At 43.5% G+C, this 26,766-nt stretch overlaps 1 protein-coding gene across 2 annotated transcripts in view; it reads right to left on the reverse strand.

The window, feature by feature from the left end:
• Nucleotides 1-26,766, reverse strand: part of sardh (sarcosine dehydrogenase) — an 89,656-nt gene that overhangs the window by 51,138 nt on the left and 11,752 nt on the right. For both annotated transcript variants that reach the window (XM_014125682.3, XM_014125677.3), the window contains exons 5-9: nucleotides 26,317-26,496; nucleotides 21,401-21,524; nucleotides 20,965-21,065; nucleotides 13,946-14,050; nucleotides 8,491-8,620 (exon numbers count right to left, since the gene is read on the reverse strand). In XM_014125682.3, coding sequence (XP_013981157.1) covers nucleotides 8,491-8,620; nucleotides 13,946-14,050; nucleotides 20,965-21,065; nucleotides 21,401-21,524; nucleotides 26,317-26,496 — 640 coding nt within the window. The remainder of the gene's footprint in view (nucleotides 1-8,490; nucleotides 8,621-13,945; nucleotides 14,051-20,964; nucleotides 21,066-21,400; nucleotides 21,525-26,316; nucleotides 26,497-26,766) is intronic.

The following is a 26,766-nucleotide window of genomic DNA, read 5'->3' on the forward strand; positions in this document are numbered from 1 at the left end:
TCGGATGCAGCACTCCATCACTCTCCTTCTTGGTCAAATAGCACTTACACAGCCTAGAGGTGTGTTGGGTAATTGTCCTGTTGAAAAACAAATTATCGTCCCACTGAGCGCAAACCAAATGGGATGGCGTATCACTGCAGAATGCTGTGATAGCCATGCTGGTTAAGTGTGTCTTGAATTCTAAATAAATCACTGACAGTGTTACCAGCAAAGCACCATCACACCTTCTCCTCCATGCTTCACGGTGGGAACCACACATAAGGAGCTTATCCGTTCACCTACTCTGCGTCTCACAAAGACAGTAGTTGGAACCAAAAATCTCAAATTTGGACTCATCAGACCAAAGGACAGATTTCCACCGGTCAAATGTCCATTGCGCATGTTTCTTGGCCCAAGCAAGTCTCTTCTTCTTATTGGTGTCCTTTAGTAGTGGTTTCTTTGCAGCAATTCAACCATGAATGCCTGATTCACGCAGTCTACTCTGAATAGTTGATGTTGAGAGGTGTCTGTTACTTGAACTCTGAAGCATTTATTTGAGCTGCAATTTCTGGAGCTGGTAACTCTAATGAACTTACCCTCTGCAGCAGAGGTAACTCTGGGTCTTTCTTTCCTATGGCGGTCCTCACAGACAGTTTCATCATAGGGCTTGATGGTTTTTGCGACTGCACTTGAAGAAACTTTCAAAGTTCTTGAAATTTTCCAATTGACTGACCTTCATGTCTTAAAGTGATGGACTGTCGTTTCTCTTTGCTTATTTGATCTGTTCTTGCCAAAATATGGACTTGGTCTTTTACAAAATAGGGCCATCTTCTGTATGCCACGCCTACCTTGTCACAACACAACTGATTGGCTCAAACGCATTAACCTGTTGGGGATAGGGGGCAGTATTGACACGGCCGGATAAAAAACGTACCCGATTTAATCTGGTTACTACTCCTGCCCAGTAACTAGAATATGCATATAATTATTGGCTTTGGATAGAAAACACCCTAAAGTTTCTAAAACTGTTTGAATGGTGTCTGTGAGTATAACAGAACTCATATGGCAGGCAAAAACCTGAGAGGATTCTATATGGGAAGTGGCCTGTCTGACAAGTTGTTGTTCATCTTGGCTCTTTTTATTGAAGACTGAGGATCTTTGCTCTAACGTGACACTTCCTACGGCTCCCATAGGCTCTCAGAGCCCGGGAAAAAGCTGAATGATAGAGGCAGCCTCTGGCTGAAACACATTATCGCTTTTGGCAAGTGGCCGATCAGAGGACAATGGGCTTAGGCGCGTGCCCGAGTCGACCCCATGCTTTATTTTCTTTCGTCTATTTACCTAAATGCAGATTCCCGGTCGGAATATTATCGCTTTTTTACGAGAAAAATGGCATAAAAATGGATTTTAAACAGCGGTTGACATGCTTCGAAGTACGGTAATGGAATATTTAGACATTTTTTGTCACGAAATGCGCCACGCTCGTCACCTTTCTTTACCCTTTCGGATAGTGTCCTGAACGCACGAACAAAACGCCGCTATTTGGATATAACAATGGATTATTTGGGACCAAACCAACATTTGTTATTGAAGTAGAAGTCCTGGGAGTGCATTCTGACGAAGAACACCAAAGGTAATAACATTTTTCTTATAGTAAATCTGACTTTGGTGAGTGCTAAACTTGCTGGGTGTCTAAATAGCTAGCCCTGTGATGCCGGGCTATCTACTTAGAATATTGCAAAATGTGCTTTCACCGAAAAGCTATTTTAAAATCGGACATATCGAGTGCATAGAGGAGTTCTGTATGTATAATTCTTAAAATAATTGTTATGCTTTTTGTGAACGTTTATCGTGAGTAATTTAGTAAATTCACCAGAAGTTTGCTAGTTCTGAACGTCACATGCTAATGTAAAAAGCTGTTTTTTTATATAATTATGAACTTGATTGAACAAAACATGCATGTATTGTATAACATAATGTCCTAGGTGTGTCATCTGATGAAGATCATCAAAGGTTAGTGCTGCATTTAGCTGTCTTCTGGGTTTTTGTGACATTATATGCTAGCTTGAAAAATGGGTGTCTGATTATTTCTGGCTGGGTACTCTGCTGACATAATCTAATGTTTTGCTTTCGTTGTAAAGCCTTTTTGAAATCGGACAGTGTGGTTAGATTAACGAGAGTCTTGTCTTTAAAATGGTGTAAAATAGTCATATGTTTGAGAAATTGAAGTAATAGCATTTCTAAGGTATTTGAATAACGCACCACAGGATTCCACTGGCTGTTACGTAGGTGGGACGATTTCGTCCCGCCGGCCCTAGAGAAGTTGAGGAAAGAAATTTCACAAATTGACTTTTAACAAGGCACACCTGTTAATTTAAAATGCATTCCAGGCTACCTCATGAAGCTGGTTGAGAGAATGCGAAGAGTGTGGAAAGCAAAGGGTGGCTACTTTGTAGAATTTCAAATATATTTTGACTTTTTTTTGGTTACTACATGATTCCCTATGTGTTATTTCATAGTTTTTATGTCCTCACTATTATTCCACAATGTAGAAAATAATCAAAATAAAGAAAAACCCTGGAATGAGTACAGTAGGTGTGTCCAAACTTTTGACTGGTACTGTATGGCTCTGGCCACCACTGTGTGAATATCTACCGCCACTAGAGTCTAATCCAGTCACAATGCGGAAGACAAGGCATGTTTCCATCGAATTACAATGAAGTATTACCACCCCCAAACATGTCTTCTCCACTCAGCTAGTTGAGCCAAACCCTACTCTACTATGACCTCCATCTTACCACGTGAGTGAGGGATCAAATCCAAAGTGAGAGTGAGGGAGAGAGAACATTAAGAGGGTAAGGAAAGAGAGAGGGGCGGCAGACGGGAGATCTGAACACACCTTTGCCATTATTACACACGAGGGATAAGTAATGAAGTACGAGAGCGCCCAGAGCTCTCCTCTCCAATAAGTACATTTTACATTTTTACATTTTAGTCATTTAGCAGACGCTCTTATCCAGAGCGACTTACAGTAGTGAATGCATACATTTCATTTTCATTTCATACAATTTTTTTTTTCTTCTTTTTGTACTTGGCCCCCCGTGGGAATCGAACCCACAACCCTGGTGTTGCAAACACCATGCTCTACCAACTGAGCTACGGGGAAGGCTAAGTAGGGAGTCTCACAGAACAGAACAGAACAAGGCAGAATAGCGTCGCTGCTTATACACAGCTCCACAAACTAAGGTACCTTACCAATCAGTGACTTTGCCACTCACTGCTCTACTAGTCCTTTTTGGTCTTCCCACGAGGTCAGATTTCACATGGACCCTTAATACAAAATTAAACATGTGCTGGTTGTAAAATCAAGTCTGGAGGTAGGCGTCGCTCACATCTACACTGGCCTCTCTAGGGAGACATGTAAGTTCCTATAAGGCATTCATTCGCCACTAAGAAACAAAAACACACTGAAATAACAGGCTTGTGTTTGTTTTGTAGTGGTGAGATACCAACCCTCTCACTGGGGAGTTAGCAGCCATGCCGTCTTAAAAACATAACATACATTTGTATTTTGGACATACATTAGGAGGTTTGTAAAAAACGCACGCGTACTACACACAAGCGTATTTATGGGCGCACGCACACAAACTCATCAGTTGTCTAGTCTAGAAAGGCAGAGGTCCACAAGGCGTGCACGTGAATACAGACGTGCACTAGGGGAGTGAATGTTTAAACGTTAAAAACATTTAAAGGGATACTTCGGGATTTTGACAGAGGCCCTTTAACTACTTCCCCAGAGTCAGATGAACTCGTGGATACCATTTCTATGTCTCTGTGTCCAGTACAAAGGAATTGAGGTCGTTTTGCAAAACCAATGCTAACTAGCATTAGCGCAATGACGAAGTCTATGGGTATCTGCTAGCATCCTCTCATCATGTCCATTTCCAGTGAGTCAGGACCAGACAGACGAAAGTTAACGAACCAGCATGATTCTAACAGACGCTAATTAAACACTGGTCACCATCAATTAAATCCAACCACTGACAGAAATACAGAAGGATGGAGCGAAAGAGAGACAGAGCGCGCGAGAGACAAGCAGACAGACCATCCAGACAACACGGGACTTAAGTGTGAGTGTGCATGCCCCAGAGACTACCTACCACTAGTGTGAGACCACCAGACGGTCAGTCTCTTACCAGTCTGTCACCTCTCTTCCCAAGAGAGAAAGTCACAACGTTTCACACCTGTCAGCTCTCATATCAGACAGTAATCCCTGGAGTCACAGAGTCCATGGACTCGAGCCTCTCACAGGAAACGGGCCTTGACCAGTGATATCCTCCAGTCCCAGAGAAACCGACCTCGATCAGATACAGTTTGCCCCAAGTCACCAGACTATGGTAAAAGTTCAACACTGATCCAAATGAGAGGCCACAGAGATGAGGAATACAAATATGACAGAGAAGGACTATTGGGGTTAGCTGCCACAGCACAGAATGGATGGACACAGACAAATCATAAAAACTGTAGAGGGGGGATTAAATGATAGAGAGATGTGGAAAATATCTTTATGTCTGTGGAGGACTATATATTAAATGAGTATTGATGTCTGTTAGTGTTTGTAATTGTGTGTGAAAGAATGTTGTACAGCAAAGAATTGTCTTTTAGGAGCGTCTTAATTTTAATACAGTGCCTTCAGAAATGCACATTTTGTTGTGTTACAGCCTGAATTAAATGTATTCAATTGTAGTTTTTGTTCAAATTTATTGAAAATGAAATGCAGAAATCTTGTTTACATAATTGTTCACATCCCTGAGAAAATACATATTATAATCACCTTTGCAGTGATTAAAGCTGTGAGTCTTTATGGGTAAGTCTAAGAGCTTTGCACACCTGGATTGTAAAACATTTGCACATTATTATTTTTTTAATCTATCAAGCTCTGCCAATTTGGTTGTTATTGCTAGATAGCTATTTTCAAGTCTGCCATAGATTTTCAAGCTGATTTTAGTCAAAACTTTAACTAGGCCACTCAGGAACATTCAATGTCGTCTTGGTAAGTAACTCCAGTGTATACAGTGCATTCGGAAAGTATTTAAACCCCTTCACTTTTTCCACATTCTGTTATGTTACAGCCTTCTTCTAAAATTGATTAAATTGTTACCCCCCCTTCATCAATCTAGACAACACCCCATAATCATTTTTTGCAAATGTATTAAAAATAAAAAACGGAAATATAACCTTTACATAAGAATTCAGACCCTTTACTCAGTACTTTGTTGAAGCACCTTTGGCAGCAATTACAGCCTCCAATCTTTTTGGGTATGACGCTACAAGCTTGGCACACCTGTGTTTGGGGAGTTTCTCCCATTCTTCTCTGCAGAACCTCTCAAGCTCCGTCAGGTTGGATGGGGAGCGTCGCTGCACAGCTATTTTCAGGTCTCTCCAGAGATGGTTGATTAGGTTCCAGTCTGGGCTCTGGCTGGGCCTCTCAAGGATATTCAGAGACTTGTCCCAAAACCACTCCTGTGTTGTCTTGGCTGTGTGCTTAGGGTCGTTGTCCTGTTGGAAGGTGAACTTTGCCCCACCCAGTATGATGACCTGAGCGCTCTGGAGCGGCTTTTCATCAAAGATCTCTCTGTACTTTGCTCCGTTCACCTTTTCCTCGATCCTGACTAGTCTCCCAGTACCTGCCGCTGAAAAATATCCCAACAGCATGATGCTGCCACCACCATGCTTCACCGTATGGATGGTATTGGCCAGGTGATGAGTGGTACCTGGTTTCTTCCAGATGTGACACTTGGCATTCAGGCCAAAGAGTTCAATCTTGGTTTCATCAGACCAGAGAATCTTGTTTCTCATGGTCTGAGAGTCCTTTAGGTGCCTTTTGGCTAACTCCATGGGGGCTGTCATGTGCCATTTACTGATAAGAGGCTTCCGTCTGGCCACTCTACCATAAAGGCCTGATTGGTGAAGTGCTGCAGAGTTTCTTGTCCTTCTGGAAGTTTCTCCCATCTCCACAGAGGAACTCTGGAGCTCTGTCAGAGTGACCATCGGGTTCTTGGCAACCTCCCTGGCCAAGGCCCTTCTCCCCCGATTGCACAGTTTGGCCAGGCAGCCAGCTCTAGGAAGTCTTGGTGGTTCCAAACCTCTTCCATTTAAAAATGGGGGCCACTGTGTTCTTGGGGGCCTTCAATGCTGCAGACACTTTTTGGTACCCTTCCCCAGATCTGTGCCTCGACACAATCCTGTCTAGGAGCTCTACGGACAATTCCTTCAACCTCATGGCTTGGTTTTTGCTCTGACATGCACTGTCAACTGTGTGACCTTATACAGACAGGTGTGTGCCTTTCCAAATCATGTACAATCAATTGAATTCACCACAGGTGGACTCCAATCAAGTTGTAGAAACATCAAGGATGATCAAAGTAAACAGCATGCATCGGAGCTCAATTTCGAGTCTCATAGCGAAGGGTCTGAATACTTATGTAAATAAGGTACTTGTTTTTTTTTGTTTTTTTTATATGAAAACATTTCTAAAAACCTGTTTTCACTTTGTCATTATGTGGTATTGTGTGTAGATTGATGAGGAAAATAATTTATTTAAATCCACTTTAGAAAATGGCTGTAATGTAACAAAATGTGGAAAAGTGAAGGGGTCTGAACACTTTTAGAATGAACTGTATTTGGCCTTGTGTTTTAGGTTATTGTCCTGCTGACAGGTGAATTTGTCTCCCAGTGTCTGTTTTACAGTGAAATCCCTGAGCGGTTTTCTTCCTCTCCGGCAACTGAGTTAGGAAGGACACCTGTATCTTTGTAGTGGTCTGAGAGTCCTGGTCTGAGACTGGATGCATTGATACACCAACCAAAGTGTAATTAATAACTTCACCATTGTCATGACAATATAGCTAGTGGCTTCCCCCTCTCTCCCTCCTACACCCAGGTTCTGTTATCTCAGGTCATAAATTACGAATAAAACCCCCTCCTGAAGAAATCCTCTTCAGACCACGCGTACCTCAATGGACACCAAGGGGGCGCAGGTTGAGTTCAGACCACAAAAACCTCAGTATAAGCGGAGGTTGTAATGGTTGTTGAATTCCTAACCATACCACGTGGAGCATTGGCTAGACGGCGGGAAATGGTTAAACTCTGAGACTATCCATCCCTACAGAATAAGAGCAAATCTTAGATACTAACTATTAGTCTGCAGCTAGAAATTGTGAACCTGGGATGCGAAGACAGACAACCGCCGAAACATCTATGTGCAAAGGATTAGCATTTCAATTAATATAATTATCAACTGTGTAGTGACTCATTTTGTCTTTCCCGCCATTCTCAGTCCACACCCACTGCCCTTTGTCCACCAAGCCGTCATATCGGCTTAGCCCACTAGGGAACCTCCCCTATTATTTCCTTGTAACCATATTTACGGTGTTGTTTGTTTATGCATTTCTGTGATTATTTAGTCAGTTAGTAAATAAATGATTAAGACAATTGATGTATGGATGATTCATAGTAAAAGGCTGGGTTCGTGCAGATAACCAACAATTTACGACGTTTGGAATGAGACTAACGTGAGGTAAAGAATAATTCATCAATTAGAAGACTAATTGATCAGATATTAAAATATCTTAAAGTTATATTAGGAAAATTATAACTTTGTAATCTGAAGATTTCCCTTGGTACCCTGACTTCCTAGTTAATTACATTTGCATGATTAGTTTAATCATATAATAGTAATTACAGAGAATTGATTTGATAAAATAACAGTCTTCACTTTAATGATGCCAAAGACACGACACCATGCTCAAAGGGATATTCAGTGTCTGCTATATTATCATCATCATCAACCAATAGATGCCCTTCTTTGTGAGGCATTGGAAAACTCCCTGGTCTTTGTGGTTGAATCTGTGTTTTAAATTCACTGCTCGACTAAGGGACCTTACAGATAATTGTACAATATGTCTGGGGCACAGAGATGAGGTAGTCATTCCAAAATCATCTTATTAAACACCATTATTGAACACAGAGTGAGTCCATGAAACTGATGTGACTTCTGAACTTATTTACAATTACATTTTAGTCATTTAACATTGAACTGATTTACATTTTAGTCATTTAGCAGACGCTCTTATCCAGAGCGACTTACAGTAGTGAATGCATACATTCCATACATTTTTTGTCTTTAAAAAAATATATATATATATATATTTTTTTTTTGTATGTAGGCTTGCCATAACAAAGGGGTTGAATACTTATTGACTCAAGACATTTCATGTTTTATTAATGTGTAAAAATTCCTAAAAGCATAATTCCGCTTTGACATTGTGGGGTTTTGTGAGTAGGCAGTGCCAAAATCTCAATTTAACCCATTAAAAATTCAGGCTGTAACACGACAAAATGTGGTAAAAGTCAAGGGTTGTGAATACTTTCTGAAGGCACTGGAAATGACTGACCGAGGGAGTTATTATGGGAGTGGGAACCATAGTGGGTGTGTGTATTGTATAGCCATACCTGGTCCACAGACAGTGGATTTGATGCCAGTCTGCTCCAAAGCAGGGACTCTGTTGATAGCTCCCTCTATGTGCTGCATGAACACATCCCAGTCCAGGTCAAACAGGCTGAAAGCAAACTTATCAGACACCTGCAACACAAGGACAACAACCAAAACAGTTTTTACTCAACCAAAACTTATCAGACACCTGTGTTGGATTCGACATTTTGAACATTGAGATATTAAAGACATGATAGGTCAGACGCATAGCATATTAAGGAGTGAGATCTGTAGAAAGACCGAGTGGCTGTGGAATGTGCTGGGTGTACGGGAGGAGATCACAGGATTGCTTTAGGGGAGGCAGATGGACATCTGTGGACTAGGTGAAGGAGGGGTTGAGGTCAGGAGGTCAGGTCAGATCCCCTGAAGGGAGTAATAAAGATTGGAGAGAAGGAGGATTGGAGAGAAGGAGGAGTGTCTTAAGTGGGATATATATCTGTGATGGGAGAAAAGTTTTGCTGTCCGATTACAGCTGTACAGAACCGCTGGGAAGAATTAAACTTGGTTAAAGCTTCTCTAGTGTCCGTGGGTTATTTACTCTCAGAAATAAGAAGCTAACACCTGCAACTAGTGCTGAGAGATTAGCCAACATTTAGGTTATTTTAAACAACTAATTGACTGACATCGGTTGAAATTTTTGGAATTCCATTTAGTTATTTATTTTCTTCTGTGAGCTCAATGAATCGTTTCTCTTTGAAGCATGGAGGTTAATTAGTGATTAGCTGTAGTGGTCAGTCACCATCATCTGGCTTTTATTTATTGTTTTATTCTGTGTTGTTAAAGCATTCAACAAACAATGCATTTATAAAAAATATTAATACAAATTGAAAACCGTGACTATTGTACATAAACCGAACCAACTTCAAAAAGCACTAAATCGTTCAGCACTACCTGCAACAAAACGACACACAACAGCCCAACCGAGGACACAACAACAGCCTAACCGAGGACACAACAACAACTCAACCGAGGACACAACAACAACTCAACCGAGGACACAACAACAACTCAACCGAGGACACAACAACAACCCAACCGAGGACACAACAACAGCCCAACCGAGGACACAACAACAACTCAACCGAGGACACAACAACAGCCCAACCGAGGACACAACAACAGCCCAACCGAGGACACAACAACAACTCAACCGAGGACACAACAACAGCCCAACCGAGGACACAACAACAACTCAACCGAGGACACAACAACAGCCCAAACAAGGACACAACAACCCCACTAGTGTTTATTTATTTATTTCACCTTTATTTAACCAGGTAGGTCAGTTGAGAACAAGTTCTCATTTACAACTGCGACCTGGCCAAGATAAAGCAAAGCAGTGCGACAAAACACAGAGTTACAATTTAGCATTAACACTAGAGTGATAGATGTGCAGATGATGATGTGCAAGTAGAGATACTGGGGTGCAAAAGAGCAAAAATATAAATAACAATATGGGGATGAGGTAGTTGGGTGGGCTATTTACAGTTTGGCTGTGTACAGGTACAGTGATCGGTAAGCTGCTCTGACAGCTGATACTTAAAAGTTAGAGAGGGCGATATAAGTCTCCAGCTTCAGTGATTTTTGCAATTCTTTCCAGTCATTGGCAGAAGAGAACTGGAAGGAAAGGCGGACAATAAGGTGTTGGCTTTGGGGATGACCAGTGAGATATACCTGCTGGAGCGCATGCTATGGGTGGGTGTTGATATGGTGACCAGTGAGCTGAGATAAGGCGGGGCTTTATCTAGCAAAGACTTATAGATGATCTGGAGCCATTGGGTTTGGCGACGAATATGTAGCGAGGGCCAGCCAACGAGAGCATACAGGTCGCAGTGGTGGGTAGTATATGGGGCTTTGGTGACAAAACGGATGGCACTGTGAAAGACTGCATCCAATTTGCTGAGTAGAGTGTTGGAGGCTATTTTGTAAATGACATCGCCAAAGTCAAGGATCGGTAAGAATAGACAGTTTATGAGGGTATGTTTGGAAGCATGAGTGAAGGAGGCTTTGTTGCAAAATAGGAAGCCGATTTCTAGATTTATTTTGGATTGGAGATGTTTAATATGAGTCTGGAAGGAGAGTTTACAGTCTAACCAGACACCTAGGTATTTGTATTTGTCCACATATTCTAAGTCAGAACCGTCCAGAGTAGTGATGCTAGTCAGGCGGGTGGGTGCGGGCAGCAATCAGTTGAAGAGCATGCATTTAGTTTAACTAGCATTTAAAAGCAGTTGGAGGCCACGGAATGAGTGTTGTATGGCATTGAAGCTCATTTGGAAGTTTGTTAACACAGTGTCCAAAGAAGGGCCAGATGTATACAGAATGGTGTCGCCTGCTTAGAGGTGGATCAGAGAATCACCAGCAGCAAAAGCGACATCATTGATGTATACAGAGAAAAGAGTCGGCCCGAGAATTTAACCCTGTGGCACCCCCATAAAGACTGCCAGAGGTCCGGACAACAGGCCCTCTGATTTGACACACTGAACTCTGAGAAGTAGTTGGTGAACCAGGCGAGGCAGTCATTTGAGAAACCAAGGCTATTGAGTCTGCCAATAAGAATGCGGTGATTGACAGAGTCAAAAGCCTTGGCCAGGTCGATGAAGACGGCTGCACAGTACTGTCTTTTATCGATGGCGGTTAGGATATCATTTAGGACCTTGAGCACGGCTGAGGTACCCCCCTGACCAGCTCGGAAACCAGATTGCATAGTGGAGAAGGTACGGTGGGATTCGAAATGGTTGGTGATCTGTTCGTTAACTTGGCTTTCGAATATTGTAGAAAGGCAGGGCAGGATGGATATAGGTCTATAACAGTTTGGGTCTAGAGTGTCTCCCCCTTTGAAGAGGATGACCGCGGCAGCTTTCCAATCTTTAGGGATCTCAGACGATACAAAAGACTGTTGAACAGACTAGTAATAGGGGTTGCAACAATTTCGGCAGATCATTTTAGAAAGAGAGGGTCCAGATTGTCTAGCCCAGCTGATTTGTAGAGATCCAGATGTTGCAGCTCTTTCAGAACATCAGCTGACTGGATTTGGGTGAAGGAGAAGCGGGGAGGGGGGCTTGGGCAAGTTGCTGCAGGGGGGTGCAGAGCTGTTGGCCGGGGTAGGGGTAACCAGGTGGAAAGCATGGCCAGTTGTTGAAAAATGCTTATTTAAATGATCGTAGATTTATCGGTGGTGACAGTGTTTCCTAGCATCAGTGCAGTGGGCAGCTGGGAGAAGGTTGATAACAAGGACAACAACCCAACCAGTGTTAACGCAACCAAGGACAACAACAACCCAACCAAGGACAACAACAACCCAACCAAGGACAACAACAACCCAACCAAGGACACCAACAACCCAACCAAGGACACAACAACCCCACCAGTGTTAACGCAACCAAGGACACAACCCAACCAAGGACACAACAACCCAACCAAGGACACAACCACCCAACCAAGGACACAACCACCCAACCAAGGACACAACCACCCAACCAAGGACACAACCACCCAACCAAGGAGACAACCACCCAACCAAGGACACAACCACCCAACCAAGGACACAACCACCCAACCAAGGACACAACCACCCAACCAAGGACACAACAAGCCAACCAAGGACACAACCCAACCAACCAAGGACACAACCCAACCAACCAAGGACACAACCCAACCAACCAAGGACACAACCCAACCAACCAAGGACACAACCCAACCAACCAAGGACACAACCACCCAACCAAGGACACAACAACCCAACCAAGGACACAACAACCCAACCAAGGACACAAGCCAACCAAGGACACAACCCAACCAAGGACACAAGCCAACCAAGGACACAACCCAACCAAGGACACAACCCAACCAAGGACACAACAATGCTGTGCTGCATTTATGCCATCTTCAAAAGACACTGCTTTCGCAAACATTTAGTACACATAGGTGAACAGTTATGGAAGCACACACAAACACCGTTCAACCCATCTTTCAAATGTCACACAAACAGACAGAGAGCGAGAGATGATGCAGACCACTCAGCAAGGAAATGCTGAACACATGAAACAGTGTGAATATGCCACAGTGTTTAAACTGATGCTGTAAAGAGAAGAAAGACAGGGATCAAGATTTAAAGAAAAAAAAAAGTTGGAGGCTGCAGGGCCAGCCAAGTAACTGTGACCTTTTCCCGCAAGAATGCACGTACGCACACACAGTGATTTTCCGTCACAACAGCCCCTCATTACCAGTCGAGGCCTGGCCCCTAGGGAGCTCACAACACCAGATTAAACTTTCAACTTCTCTTAAACTTCTCTAACATATCGATCCACAAACCCAGCTTCTCTCTCTGTACTAAATGCATTTTAATTTTCTCACTTCGTATCCAACTCTTGAAAGCTTGTGCTGACAGAGCGGAAAGGACAAAAACGTTCCTTTATCCGGTTGAGGCGTTAGGTAATTTAGCGCTGTTAAATCGTTTGGCTGGATGTGAATGTTAAACGGGCTTGTGTGATGTGGTCTCTCTGCTTCGGAGTTGGGGGGTCAGAGGTCATTTTGGCTGGTGTGTGTGACCAAAGCACATTTAGTACGGTACCTCCAGACTGAACAGGACCACACCAACTGAGCGTGCTCCACAGAGAGGAGTGAGGAGGGCGTGTTGACATTGAGTCAGTCGGAGCCAGTGCGCACCGACAGAACACGACACACTCCAGCTAGACCAACACAAACACTCAGATCTCAATCTGTGTCCTGTTGTAACCTCACAAGGCTGCGTACCCCCTAGCTAAAAGTGAGCGAGCGAGAGAGAATGAGAGTGCAGTAAAAGGGAGAGGTAGCCACAGACACTCAGCGGCTGGTGAAGTAATGAGTGTGTGTGTGCTTATCTGTGTACATCCTGCTGGATCTTCTCCTCAGGCTGTGTGAGTAGGGAGCGGATACAACAATCCACTGACACGCCAGAGGAACAGAGCATGCAATTAACTGGCCTGTGAAAGTGAGACATAGACAAGCAGCATGCCTCTCTGCAAGCTTCACTGCACCTCGCAACGCACGTGCGCGCACAATACAAGCAAACGCACATGGACACCCGCACAAACAAAGATTCTCACAGATAAGAGGTCAAATACTGTATACACAATCACTCACTCACACAAGCACCCGTATAGTTTACAACACCAAGTACCATACAAACCAATACACACAAACTACAGGAGGCTGCTGAGGGGAGGACGGCACATAATAAATGGCTGTAACGGAGCAAATGGAATGGCATCAAACACCTGGTAACCATGTGTTTGATACCATTCCACCCATTCTGCTCCAGTCATCCTTACAAACCCGTTCCCCCCAATGAAGGTGCCACCAACCTCCTGTGTCACAAACACAATGACATCCCGTTCACAGTATGTCAACACAGTGAAAACACACGCACGATACCTTGTCCCAGAAGACAGGGTTCTGTTCGTAACCCCCCACGGAGAGGGCGTCACCTTGGAGACGGAGGTAGACTGATGCATCATGGTCCCTGACATTGGGCATGTTCTAGAAGGGTAGCAGGAAGAGAGACATTCTTTAGATCTTCAAAAAAGGTATACTCCTAACAGATCACAGACACAATGATCATCTTAGAATAACAAACAGGACTATAAAAAAAAAACAGTAGACTTAGCCTACTAGGCATACTTGTGTTTCACATCTAACGCTTAACAAAACAAAAAAAGAACAGAACGACATGTCATAGTCATGAGTAACATTAGCCTAGAGCAGAACCCCCCCCCCCCCCAGGAGATCAGCGATCATCAGGCTCCTAAACAGCGTTCTGGGCAGTCTTGTAGTTATGTCTCAGACTTGCCCGATAATAGTTCATCAAAAGACATGCCCCGCCGTAGAGAGGAGCAGCGGCATGCCCGTCCATGTGAGCATCTGCCGCACTCTTCCCCTGCACTGATTATTTTTGGCAACTTTTACTTCACTACATTCGTAAAGAAAATAATGTACTTTTTACTCCTTCCATTTTCTCTGACACCCAAAAGTACTTGTTACATTTTGACAGGAAAATGGTCCAATTCACACACACTTATCAAGAGAACATCCCTGCTCATCCCTACTGCCTCTGATCTGGTGGACTCACTAAACACAAATGCTTTGTTTGTAAATGATGTCTGAGTGTTGGGGTGCCCCTGGCTATCCGTCAATAAAAAAAATAACAAATTCGGCCATCTGGTTTACTTAATATAAGGAATTTTAAGTCATTTATACTTTTTCTTTTGAGATACTTAAGTACATTTAAGCAATTCCATTTACTTTTGATACATAAGTATATTTAACACCAAATACTTAGACTCAAATAGTATTTTACTGGGTAACTTTCACTTGAGTCATTTTCTATTAAGGCATCTTTACTTTTACTCAAGTATGACAATTGACTACTTTTTCCACCATTGTGAGGGTTAAATAATCAAAAGTAGTGCACTGGGCCTTTACTAGTATTAGCGGACCAATATACCTGTAGCGTGGGCAAAAACATTTCCAGCATCTCCACTTTGCCAAAAAAGGTATTTGTATAATGAAGAACAATATCATGCAGGATTCAATAGTTGGAATTGTAAGAGTTGTTGCCCTGTCCCTTTCTCTGCGATTGTCATTCTAATGGAATACAGAAAGCGCAAAACCCAGTCCTCAAAACATTTACATCAAAAAGGTGCAAAGTTATAGGCAAAGATGCAAAACATCCACATCAAAAAAAAAAAAGATTGATCAAATAACATGAAAACAAGCATTACCAACAGAGTGAATGTGAAAATGGATTTAAAAAATGGTCCCACTTTGCTGGTGATTTGCAGTATGTGCAATGATACAAGTAAAAGGAGGGCTGTGATTGGTTAAATTGTCTATGCCAATTTATTTGTATAAAACAAAACTAGCAGAAATCCCATTCTGTCAGTAGAGTATATATATTATGTTCAACAATATAGATTTGTAAAAAAAAAAAATATTTTCAATATTCATGTTTATATTATTGAAATCAAAATACTACTCATATTATAGAGCAAGCAGTAAAGCTTCATATGACACCAATTTTTGTAGCACCTACAGATTAAACAATATGGAGTCTTAAAGGAGGCGTGGGTAATGCCAGAATTTAATAAATCGGGCAACTCCAATTAATTATTACTCAATTATGATAAAAATGTCAAATAGAGTACCAGTCAAAAGTTTGGACACCTACTCAGTCGAGGGTTTTACATTGTAGAATAATAGTGAAGACATCAAAACTATGAAATAACACATATGGAATCATGTAGTAACCCCAAAAGTGTTAAACAAATCAAAATATAATGAGATTTTTCAAAGTAGCCACACTTCGCCTAGAAGAGCTTTGTACACTCTTGGCATTCTCTAAACCAGCTTCACAAGGAATAATTTTCCATCAGTCTTGAAGGTGTTCCCACATATGCTGAGCACTTGTTGGCTGCTTTTCCTTCATTCCAAACCATCTCAATTGGGTTGAGGTTGGGTGATTGTGGAGGTCAGGTCATCTGATGCAGCACTCCATCACTCTCCTTCTTGGTCAAATAGCCCTTACACAGACTGGAGGTGTGTTGGGTCATTGTCTGGTTGAAAAACAAATGATAGCCCCACTAAGCGCAAACCAGATGGGATGGCGTATCGCTGCAGAATGATGTGGTAGCCATGCTGGTTAAGTGTGCCTTGACACCATCAAACCTCCTTCTCCATGATTCACGGTGGGAACCACACATGCAGAGATAATCCGTTCACCTACTCTGCGTCTCACAAAAACATGGTGGTTGGAACCAAAAATCTCACATTTCTACCAGTCTAATGTCCATTGCTCATGTTTCTTGGCCCATGCAAGTCTCTTCTTTTTGGTGTTTAGTAGTGGTTTCTTTGCAGTAATTCGACCATGAAGACTTGATTCACGCAGTCTCCTCTGAACAGTTGATGTTGAGATGTGTCTGTTACTTGAACTCTGAAGCATTTATTTGGGCTGCAATTTCTGAGGCTGGTAAATCTAATGAACTTATCCTCTGAAGCAAAGGTAACTTCTAGGTCTTCCTCTCCTGTGGTGGTCCTCATGAGAGCCAGTTTCATCATAGCGCTTCATGGTTTTTGCGACTGCACTTGAAGAAACTTTCAAAGTTCTTGAAATGTTCTGCATTGACTGACCATGTTTTAAAGTAATTATGGACTGTCGTTTCTCTTTGCTTATTTGAGCGGTTCATAATATGGACTTGGTCTTAACAAATCTTCTACCTTGTCACAACTGATTGGCTCAAACGGATTAAGAAGGGAAGAAATTCCCCAAATTAACTTTTACCTGTTACTTGAAATGCATAAAAAAAGCACATTTGTTGTCAATTAAAATAACATCAACTTGATCAGAAATACAGTGTAGACATTGTTAATGTCTATCGTAGCTGGAAACGGCAGATTTTTTATGGAATATAGGTGTACAGAAGCCCATTATCAGCAACCATCATGTGTTATTTGGCACGTTGTGGTAGCTAATCCAAGTTTATAATTACTAATGTTTTATTTTTTTACCCCCTTTTTCTCCCCAATTTCGTGGTATCCAATTGTTAGTAGTTACTGTCTTGTCTCATCACTGCAACTCCCGTACGGACTCGGGAGAGGCGAAGGTCAAGAGCCATGCGTCCTCCGAAACACAACCCAAACAAGCCGCACTGCTTCTTAACACAGCGTGCATCCAACCCGGAAGCCAGACGCACCAATGTGTCGGAGGAAACATCGTACCCCTAGCGTCCTGGTCAACGTGCACTGCGCCTGGCCCACCACAGGAGTCACTAGTGCGCGCTGAGACAAGGATATCCCTGCCGGCCAAACCCTTCCTAACCCGGACGACGCTAGGCCAATTGTGCGCTGCCCCATGGGCCTCCCGGTCGCGGCCGGCTGCGACAGAGCCTGGGCTCAAACCCAGAGTCTCTGGGTGGCGCAGTGCCTTAGACCACTGCACCACCCGGGAAGCCCCAAGTTTATCCTTTTAAAAGGCTAACTGATCATTAGAAAACCCTTTTGCAATTATGTTAGCACAGTTGAAAACTGTTCTGATTAAAGAAACAATGAAACTGGCCTTCTTTAGACTAGTTGAGTATCTGGAGCATCAGCATTTGTGAGTTTGATTACAGGCTCAAAATGGCCAGAAACAAAGACCTTTCCTCTGAAACTCATCAGTCTATTTTTGTTCTGAGAAATGAAGGCTATTCCATGCGAGAAATTGCCAAGAAACTGAAGATCTCGTACAACGCTGTGTACTACTCCCTTCACAGAACAACGCAAACTGGCTCTAACCAGAATAGAAAGAGTGGGAGCCCCCAGTGCACAACTGAGCAAGAGGACAAGTACATTAGAGTGTCTAGTTTGAGAAACAGACGCCTCACAAGTCCTGAACTGGCAGCTTCATTAAATATGTGACGACCCTCCCACTCTGTCTGCCGTATTCTTTCTCTTTGCTCTTGTTTTCCTTAATAGTATGTCGGCGGGCAGAGATGGGAGGGTCGTCAACGACATGGGACACACCTGGGCCCGGGTGTGTCTCAGGATAAATGCACCACTTCCCCATTCATTGAGGAGACTCTCTCCATGGCCACTGCGGTGGATAGTTGGTTGTGTGCTGCGTTGGAGAGAGTACATTGGTTTGTTTTCAGGCCCCTGCCCAGGCTGGAAACTCTTGCTCTACTCGCTGTTGGGACATCGGTCTGAGGTGAATACAATCCGATGTGTACCTCAGTGGGAGATTTGGGTAGTGCCACTTGCTACCCGGAGCTATAGCCTTTCTTTTTCCCCCTGTTAGGCTTAGCGACGTGCTTTTTATTTTCCTTGCCAGCGGGCTATAGTGCGTAATCACCCACCGCATATCCGCACGAAGACGAGGGTTGAGTTACTGTAGGTTTTGGGGAAGATCCATTAAGATCTCTTCTGTGGTGCCCAGTGTGATTGTCATTTCTCTTGTTGTGGTCCGGTCTGGTGTGCTCAGCAGAAGGGAAGAGCGATAATCTTTTAAGTATTTACTTCTGACTACGGTGTCTAATGTAGACGAGTTCATTCGCTTCCCATCAGAGGAACTGTTCGAATGATGTACTAAAGAACAGCTGTTGAAGATCGCTTAACACCTCAAGATTGAAATTAGTGATAAACGTCAACAACAAAAATAATCTGTTATGTTGCCAAAATTTAATGAGAAGGACCCTGAGATGTTATTTTCGTTGGAGCTTGTTGCTGATGCGCTCTCGTTCACCCTGTTCCTGAATGTCTATGTGACTGACCATTGTTTGGTATTGTCCTGTTCCTGAATATCTATGTGACTGACCATTGTTTGGTATTGTCCTGTTCCTGAATGTCTACGTGACTGACCATTGTTTGGTATTGTCCTGTTCCTGAATGTTTACATGACTGACCATTGTTTGGTATTGTCCTGCTCCTGAATGTTTACATGACTGACCATTGATTGGTATTGTCCTGTTCCTGAATGTTTACATGACTGACCATTGATTGGTATTGTCATGCTCCTGAATGTTTACATGACTGACCATTGTTTGGTATTGTCATGCTCCTGAATGTTTACATGACTGACCATTGATTGGTATTGTCCTGTTCCTGAATGTTTACATGACTGACCATTGATTGGTATTGTCCTGTTCCTGAATGTTTACATGACTGACCATTGTTTGGTATTGTCCTGTTCCTGAATGTTTACATGACTGACCATTGATTGGTATTGTCCTGTTCCTGAATGTTTACATGACTGACCATTGATTGGTATTGTCCTGTTCCTGAATGTTTACATGACTGACCATTGATTGGTATTGTCCTGTTCTGTCGCTCCTGTCTGTTCTCTTCTGGTCTCGTTTTCTTCTTTCCTCTTAAAAGGTTGCTTCCTGTGCACAAAGGTTGCTGAGGTCTGGGGAGGACGAGGTTGGCTGGGCAAGTGGAAGTGTGAACACGTACCCCCTCATCAATTTGGGACGCAGAGGCTGGGTCAATTTGGAACGCAGAGGCTGGGTCAATTTGTTTGTGTGACTGGTATGGATTTCCGGGGTCCTTGTTGGTCCCCGGTTTTATGGGGGGGGGGGGGGGGGGGGGGTGTCTGCCGTATTCTTTCTCTTTGCTCTTGTTTTCCTTATTAGGAGGTCGGCGGGCGGAGATGGGAGGGTCGTCAGCGACATGGGACACACCTGGGCCCGGGTGTGTCCCAGGATAAATGCACCACTTCCCCATTCATTGAGGAGACTCACTCCATGCAGACACTTATAGATTTTGGTTGTGGTATTTTTGTGGCCGTTTCTTTGCTTTGGCACCTTTTTGAACACCCCTCATTATCACATTTATGCACGCAACCACTCACTTACACTACTGATTACACACACACACACACACCATTGTTAACTGTATTTAGTTTACTTAAGGAATAACAAAATATTTATTAACTGATCTCCATGTTGTCTCCCTTTTTGTTACGGACTATGAGCCGGTTCGTGACAAATAGTCCCCGCAAAATACCAGTCAATGTCAACAGTAAAAAGGCGACTCTGGGATGCTGGCCTTCTAGGCAGAGTTCCTCTGTCCAGTGTCTGTGTTCTTTTGCCTATCTTAATAATTGATTTTTATTGGCCAGTCTGAGATATGGCTTTTTCTTTGCAACTCTGCCTAGAAGGCCAGCACCCCGGAGTCACCTCTTCACTGTTGAGACTGGTGTTTTGCGGGTACTATTTAACGAAGCTGCCAGTTGAGGACTTGTGAGGCGTATGTTTCTCAAACTAGACACTAATGTACTGGGGGTACGCATACCCCAGTTTGGGAATACCTGCTCTACACTGAAGGGAAGAAGTAAGACAGGGGCCTGCAGTGTCACAGTGCCCCCTGCTGGAGAGACCTGGTGGTGGGAGAGAGGAAAGGACTGGTTCACACTATATGGCCAAGCTGCAAAGTCAAAATTGGCCATATCGTAACAAATGTATGAAAACTAAAATAAACTTTTGTCTTAATTTAAGGTTAGGCTTAAGCATAAGGTTAGCAGTGTGGTTGGGGTTAAGGTTAGGCTGAACATTTTAAGAAGATCAATTGTAGAACTTCCAGCTTTGCAGCTTGGCCAGATAGTGACAACCGAGAGCAGACTGGAGCCTCAGCTGGCCCTCTAGTCAGCAGTACGACATGCATGAGCAACCTGAATAATATTGCAGATCAAAGTTCCGGTCAAATAGCACGTGTCACCTGGACTGACCCTCTGACAGTGATTATTTTTGTGGTGATAAATCAGTTTCCCAAGTTGAGATCAATAAAGTAATACTATTACAACTACACAATGGTAAAAACAAGACAGGCTCTTCCTTTTCCTTGGATGCCCTCGATCACCATGTCTGCATGGTGCTGTTTGTGTGTGCGCGGCACGCGTGCAACATGAGTGCGTATGGACGTACCTGGATGCCCTCGATCCTCTCTGTCACAACGTAGGCATGGTGCATGGCGATGAGTGGCACCTTGACTCCTGCCATCTCACCCAGCTTAGTGGCCCACACTCCTGACAGGGCAAAGAGAGACAGTGCGTGCTACAGATCAACATTGCAGTCCGACTGTGCAGAATCCCTGACCTACAAAATCACCTTGCATCCTAAATAACTACTCATCAATGAGCCGTCAAAATCAACACTATTTCTTGTTAAGGGCTTTTTGTAATGGTTCAATGATCTTGAATAGCGTCCAGATGCTTAAATAGGAGGCCAGAACATATGCCTACTGGTAAAATGCACAAGGGGGTACTTTGTGGGTTCTCTAGACAGAGCAAAATGTAATTTGGGGTACAGTAACCAAAAAAATTAATAATTGGGAATCGCTGTGATAGACGACTGTCCTAACCTGCACAGTTTACGACCACGGGGGTCTGGATGGTTCCGTGGAAGGTCTCCACAGCCTTGACCCTCTTCACTCCCATGTCGTCTGTGCTCACCTGGATCCCCGTCACTGGACAGTTCTCTATCACCTGACAGGAGAGCGAGCCAATCAGAGATGAGGTGAAAGACAACCCCATGTACTGTATACCCACACGTATCTATAGTTATAATACTCATGGCTATCGCCAGGAGTTTTTTCTGACTGTGTGACTTGACCAGAAACAAGACTTATCCATACCAGACCCGGAGCCAGGATAAAGTGACTAAGGGGGCAGTTGAAAATCGGTGAGGGGGCACAATTCTGGGGGGGGGGGGGGGGGGGGTTCTCGCATTGGAATTATATTGAATTCTGCTTATATCATGCTATACCACAATAAACAAAAGTTCATTGAGTGCTTTCGAAGTGACAGGTTGGCGTGGAATCTGTAGCCTAATGTATCTCCGCTGCGCCGTGTCAGCATAAAATAGGGGCCTTCTAGCAGTTCTAAGGACAAAGATTCATCAGGAGGCAGGCAGGTAGGTAGAGGTGCAAACGAGTGTTGGATTTATTTTCACAGCGCTGGTGTTTCAAAGATGACGGTAATATTGACAAATATACACAGTGAACAAAAATATAAAACGCAACATGTAAAGTGTTGATCCCAAAAAAAGTGTTGGTCCCCGAAAAAAACATTTCTCTCACATTTTGTGCACAAATTTTTACATCTGTTAGTGAACACTAATCCTTTGCTACGATAATCCATCCACCTGACAGGTGTGGCATGTCAAAAAGCTGATTAAACAGCATGATCATTACACAGGTGCACCTTGTGCTGGGGAGAAAAAGGCCACTCTAAAGTGTGCAGTTGTGTCACACAACACAATGCCACAGATGTCTCAAGTTTTGAGGGAGCATGCAATTGGCATACTGACTGCAGGAATGTCCACAAGAGCTGTTGCCAGATAATTACATTTTCATTTCACTACCATAGGCTGCCTCCAAAGTCGTTTTAGAGAATTTGGCAGTACATCTAACCGGCCTCACAGCCACCGACCATGTGTAACCACACCAGCCCAGGATCTTCACCTGTGGGATGGTCTAAGACCAGCCACCCGGAGAGCTGATTAAACTGTGGGTTTGCACAATTGAAGAATTTCTGCATAAACAATCAGAAAACGTCTCAGGGAAGCTCATCTGCATGCTTGTTGTCCTCACCAGGGTCTTGACCTGATTACAGTTCGGCGTCGTAAATGCTCACCTTCGATGGCCACTGGCACGCTGTGTGCAAGTGTGCTCTTCGGGGATGAATTCCGGTTTCAACTGTACCTAGCAGATGGCAGACAGCGTGTATGGTGTCGTGTGAGCTGGCGGTTGGCTGATGTCAACAGAGTGCCCCGTGGTGGTGGGCTTATGGTATTGGCAGGCATAAGCTAAGGACAGAGAACACAACTGCATTTTCTCAATGGCAATTTGAATGCACAGAGATACCGTGATGAGATCCTGAGGCCCATTGTCGTGCCATTAATCCGCCGCCATAACCTCATCACCACCACTCACCAGACATGTCACCCATTAAGCATGTTTGGGATGCTCTGGATCGACATGTACGACAGCGTTTTTCCAGCTCCCGCCCATATCCAGAAACTTCGCACAGCCACTGAAGACGAGTGGAACAACATTCCACATGCCACAATCAACAGCCTGATCAACTCTATGCGAAGGAGGAAAATGGTGGTCACACCAGATACTGACTGGTTCTGATCCACGCCCCCACCTTTTTATTTATATATATATATATATATATATATATATGTATTCCCAGTCATATGAAATCCATAGATTAAGGCCTAAAGAATTTATTTCAATTGACTGATTTCCATATGAGCTGCAACTGCGTTTATATTTTTGTTCAGTGTATATTTCACGGGGCATTGATAAAAATTGACACAATGAAACAAATTGGCAGGAGTCGGTGCCCAATAGTGGAGAGAGACGTGCCTATAGCGCTTCTTCACCACATACCCCTCCCCTTATTCTGGTCTGGACATTATTAACTATGCTGGAGACATGTTCTTCACACATAAGCAGTAACCTCAAACATTGTCAGAACGTAGCAGTGGTCATTTTCCCTTTAACTAAAATCATTACTGTTCAGTATTTCTAACCACACTATCCAAACTAATAGACATGTATCAGCAGGGCAGAATGGCACATTCCAACCGAGCAATGACTACATTATACATATTGACCAACATGGCATGTCCATTTGGTGAATGTAGGTTGGTAGCGCAAATAAAGGAACACCATAGCAGATGAACACTTTGCCCAGGCCCTAAACACTGTCCACTAACCTTTTGGCGATGTTAGGGCACAAACCTCCCCGTATGGGCCTTTGTTGAAGCAGGTAAGGGAGCATTCTCTCCCGAACGATGCACAGTGGACACTGGGGTTGTCTCCTGACCCCCCAGCAGTGACAAGTTCCACACCCAGGGACATTTGCGGTGGAGTCATTTTCTCTCCAAGCATTGGGAAAAGGACACAGCACACCTTCTCTCCAGGCACCGAAGAGCGCTCAGTCATAATCAATTCAGTGTCGGTCAATGTCGGGATGAAAACCTTACACATCCCATCATAGGTCAGACACTCCTGCAGAGCACCGCCCATAGGAACAGCAGAGGAGCAGAAAGGAGACAGTTCGACCCTTATAAATCTAAATCAAATATTACAAGCGGAGGCGTATCATGTTACTCATTTAGTCTACCACAGAGATGAGAAGCGGTTTTTCCTGCTTTTATGGAAACCCAAAGGAATCATGCATAACCACCCCAGTGGCTTTCCATAGCCCCCCTACAGACACACCGCGGCACGCTCTGTCCATTGTGCTGACACAGCACAGCGGAGATTTTAGTTTTTTTGCGCCAACCTGTCACTCAATCATTTGAACTTTTTTGCCATTTTTATATAGGGATATAGAACTACAGTTTAAGGGGGCAAAAGTTTGAACTGAGGGGGCTAATCCCCCTTTAGACCCCTGGTGGAGCCAGGTACGATCCATTATGTTATAACCAATGTTCCCTCTAATATTTCTAAGCACGGAGACAATTTCAGGTCTGCTGAGTGCAAACTTGAACCTTGTGAAATTTCTGTGCATCTTCAGGCACGCGTTTACTTTGAACAATGAGGCTGTACCCGCTTTAATTTACTGTTTTAACAGTGGCCATGTCGGCTACTGTGGCTATTTGATCATAATGTAGGCCTACCAGAGTGGCCTACTATAAAAACCAATGGAGAAAATGCATCACATAACATTTTAACATGGAAAGAGCGGTTCTATCATTCAGCCGACATTAGCAGCCATGTATGGGGTTCAATTTAGGCCTAAATTCCATGAGCCTTTTGAAAAGAAAACAAGCAGTTTATCAGACAAAGAGGTGACTGAACATTTTGTTGTGTTCTTTGATGCAAGAAACCACAATTCATTATTATTTCCATACCATCATTACAGAGAATCAGACAAATTATGCTACCCTTTGCCTACTGGCTACTTAGCTTATTCAAGCCTGTCTCAAAATAAAACACTGCCCTTCTAAGATACAATAAAGGTATTTACCAGACTAGCTTTTCAGAGATGGCTAGAAATCTACACGTTTTGTGCTCTTATAGGAAGCAATCACTCCCATATTGCTGACAACAAATTAGCAATAACTGGGCTACTAAATCATTAACTAGCAAAGAATGTAAACAAATGAGCACACGTGGCTACATGCTGCTCTTGCTTTGATCTGAAAACAAATGCATAATAATCACGACAGCTCATGCTGTAAAACAGTCCAGTTCAAAATGAATGGCACAAATCCATATATGGCAATGGTCTATTTGCATATAGGCCTACTGCAGCTCAGATTGGTTATGGCGCACCGGTCTGTGTAGAGCTTGTCAATACAATAGAATCCTACACCGATATGCTCTGCCTACAACAAAATCTCTTGCATAGTTCGTTTTGGTGGCAAATATTGCATTAATTCGATCACAATTCCCACAGTAAAGGGAAAAGTTGATAGTGTTAACTAATGGGGAAAACTCTAGGAAGTTGAGTGAAGTTCAATCTCGTGCTTCTCTGCGTGGGCTGATTTTTCATTCTGCATGGCAGTCTCTGGGGAGCTACGTCCACAGCTTAGAGGGAACATTGGTTATAACATACAATCACATAATAGTTATATGGTAAAACCATAATAGCATAGAGATGAATTCTTCAGGAGCTTTTTGTGCCATTGAGAGTAGGTGAGTGGGTGTTACAGGAGCAATGCCAACAGTAGTGCCAACAGAGTATAAAGTGCCATAGTTTGGTATCTATCGCTGGCCATCTAAAGGTTTTACTGTCTAATATTCATTACTATCACTAATAGCAGAAAAGAGAATATGGAACAGTAGACTGGACCCTGCCGAGTTGATGCTCAGGGTTCACTGACCTCCCTACACTACAAAACACAGATAAACTGGACAGAAGCTCAGCCCCTGAGCTGTCTAGAAAAAACATTGTTACCTTAAGGAACTGCAGGTTTATAGCCCACTCAATGTCTTTTACTGACCATTAAAGGTGCAACTGTACGCCGGTGTCAAGATAATGTTTCCATCTTTAATAGTACACAAGTGGGAAGAGAAAAATTAAGCAAATAACAGTCAATACTCAAGCCATGTAACGCTTAAGTAACTTGGCATATTTGTGTGCGTGCGTGTCACGCTGGTCTCCCGTGGGAGAAACCAACATCTTAACCTGTTAGCCCAATAGGAGATTCCCCTCTTGGGCCGAGGGTGACACTGATTCTGAAGTCGCAGGCAAGGCTTACTCATCACAAGACCATGAGCCTGTGTATGCATGCATGCGTGAGTGTTATCTTTACCGTGGCACCACGGGCAGTGGCTGCCCTGGACAGGGTGGTACAGGTGCCAGCGGGGTCCATGGTGCCATCCTTGGGGACGTACAGCGTGCCATAGAGGTCATCTACGTTCATCAGAGGGTACAGGTCTTTGGTCTCAGCGGGGGACAGGACGTGGGACTCAATACCGTACACCTTTCCCAACTGGAGAGAAGAACAATAAATTACATCATCCTCGTGAGACAGCACCACACTTCCATTTTGCATGGCAATTCCACTCAAAAGGTCTGTTATTAACATGTTTTTACCACTCTCTTAAAAATGCTAGACTATCAGATACTCAGCAAGAAGGTCTGATTTCACCATTACTGAAACAGGACCCAGATGGTAAATTTAAAGAGCCAGTCCACCTAAAAAAACTGGAGAGCCCTTACACTTCCGTGTTGCGATGCCAAAAACCAAGCAAAATGCATA

This window comes from Salmo salar, chromosome 01, assembly GCF_965601325.2.
Source record: "Salmo salar chromosome 01, fSalSal1, whole genome shotgun sequence".
Taxonomy (NCBI): domain Eukaryota; kingdom Metazoa; phylum Chordata; class Actinopteri; order Salmoniformes; family Salmonidae; genus Salmo; species Salmo salar.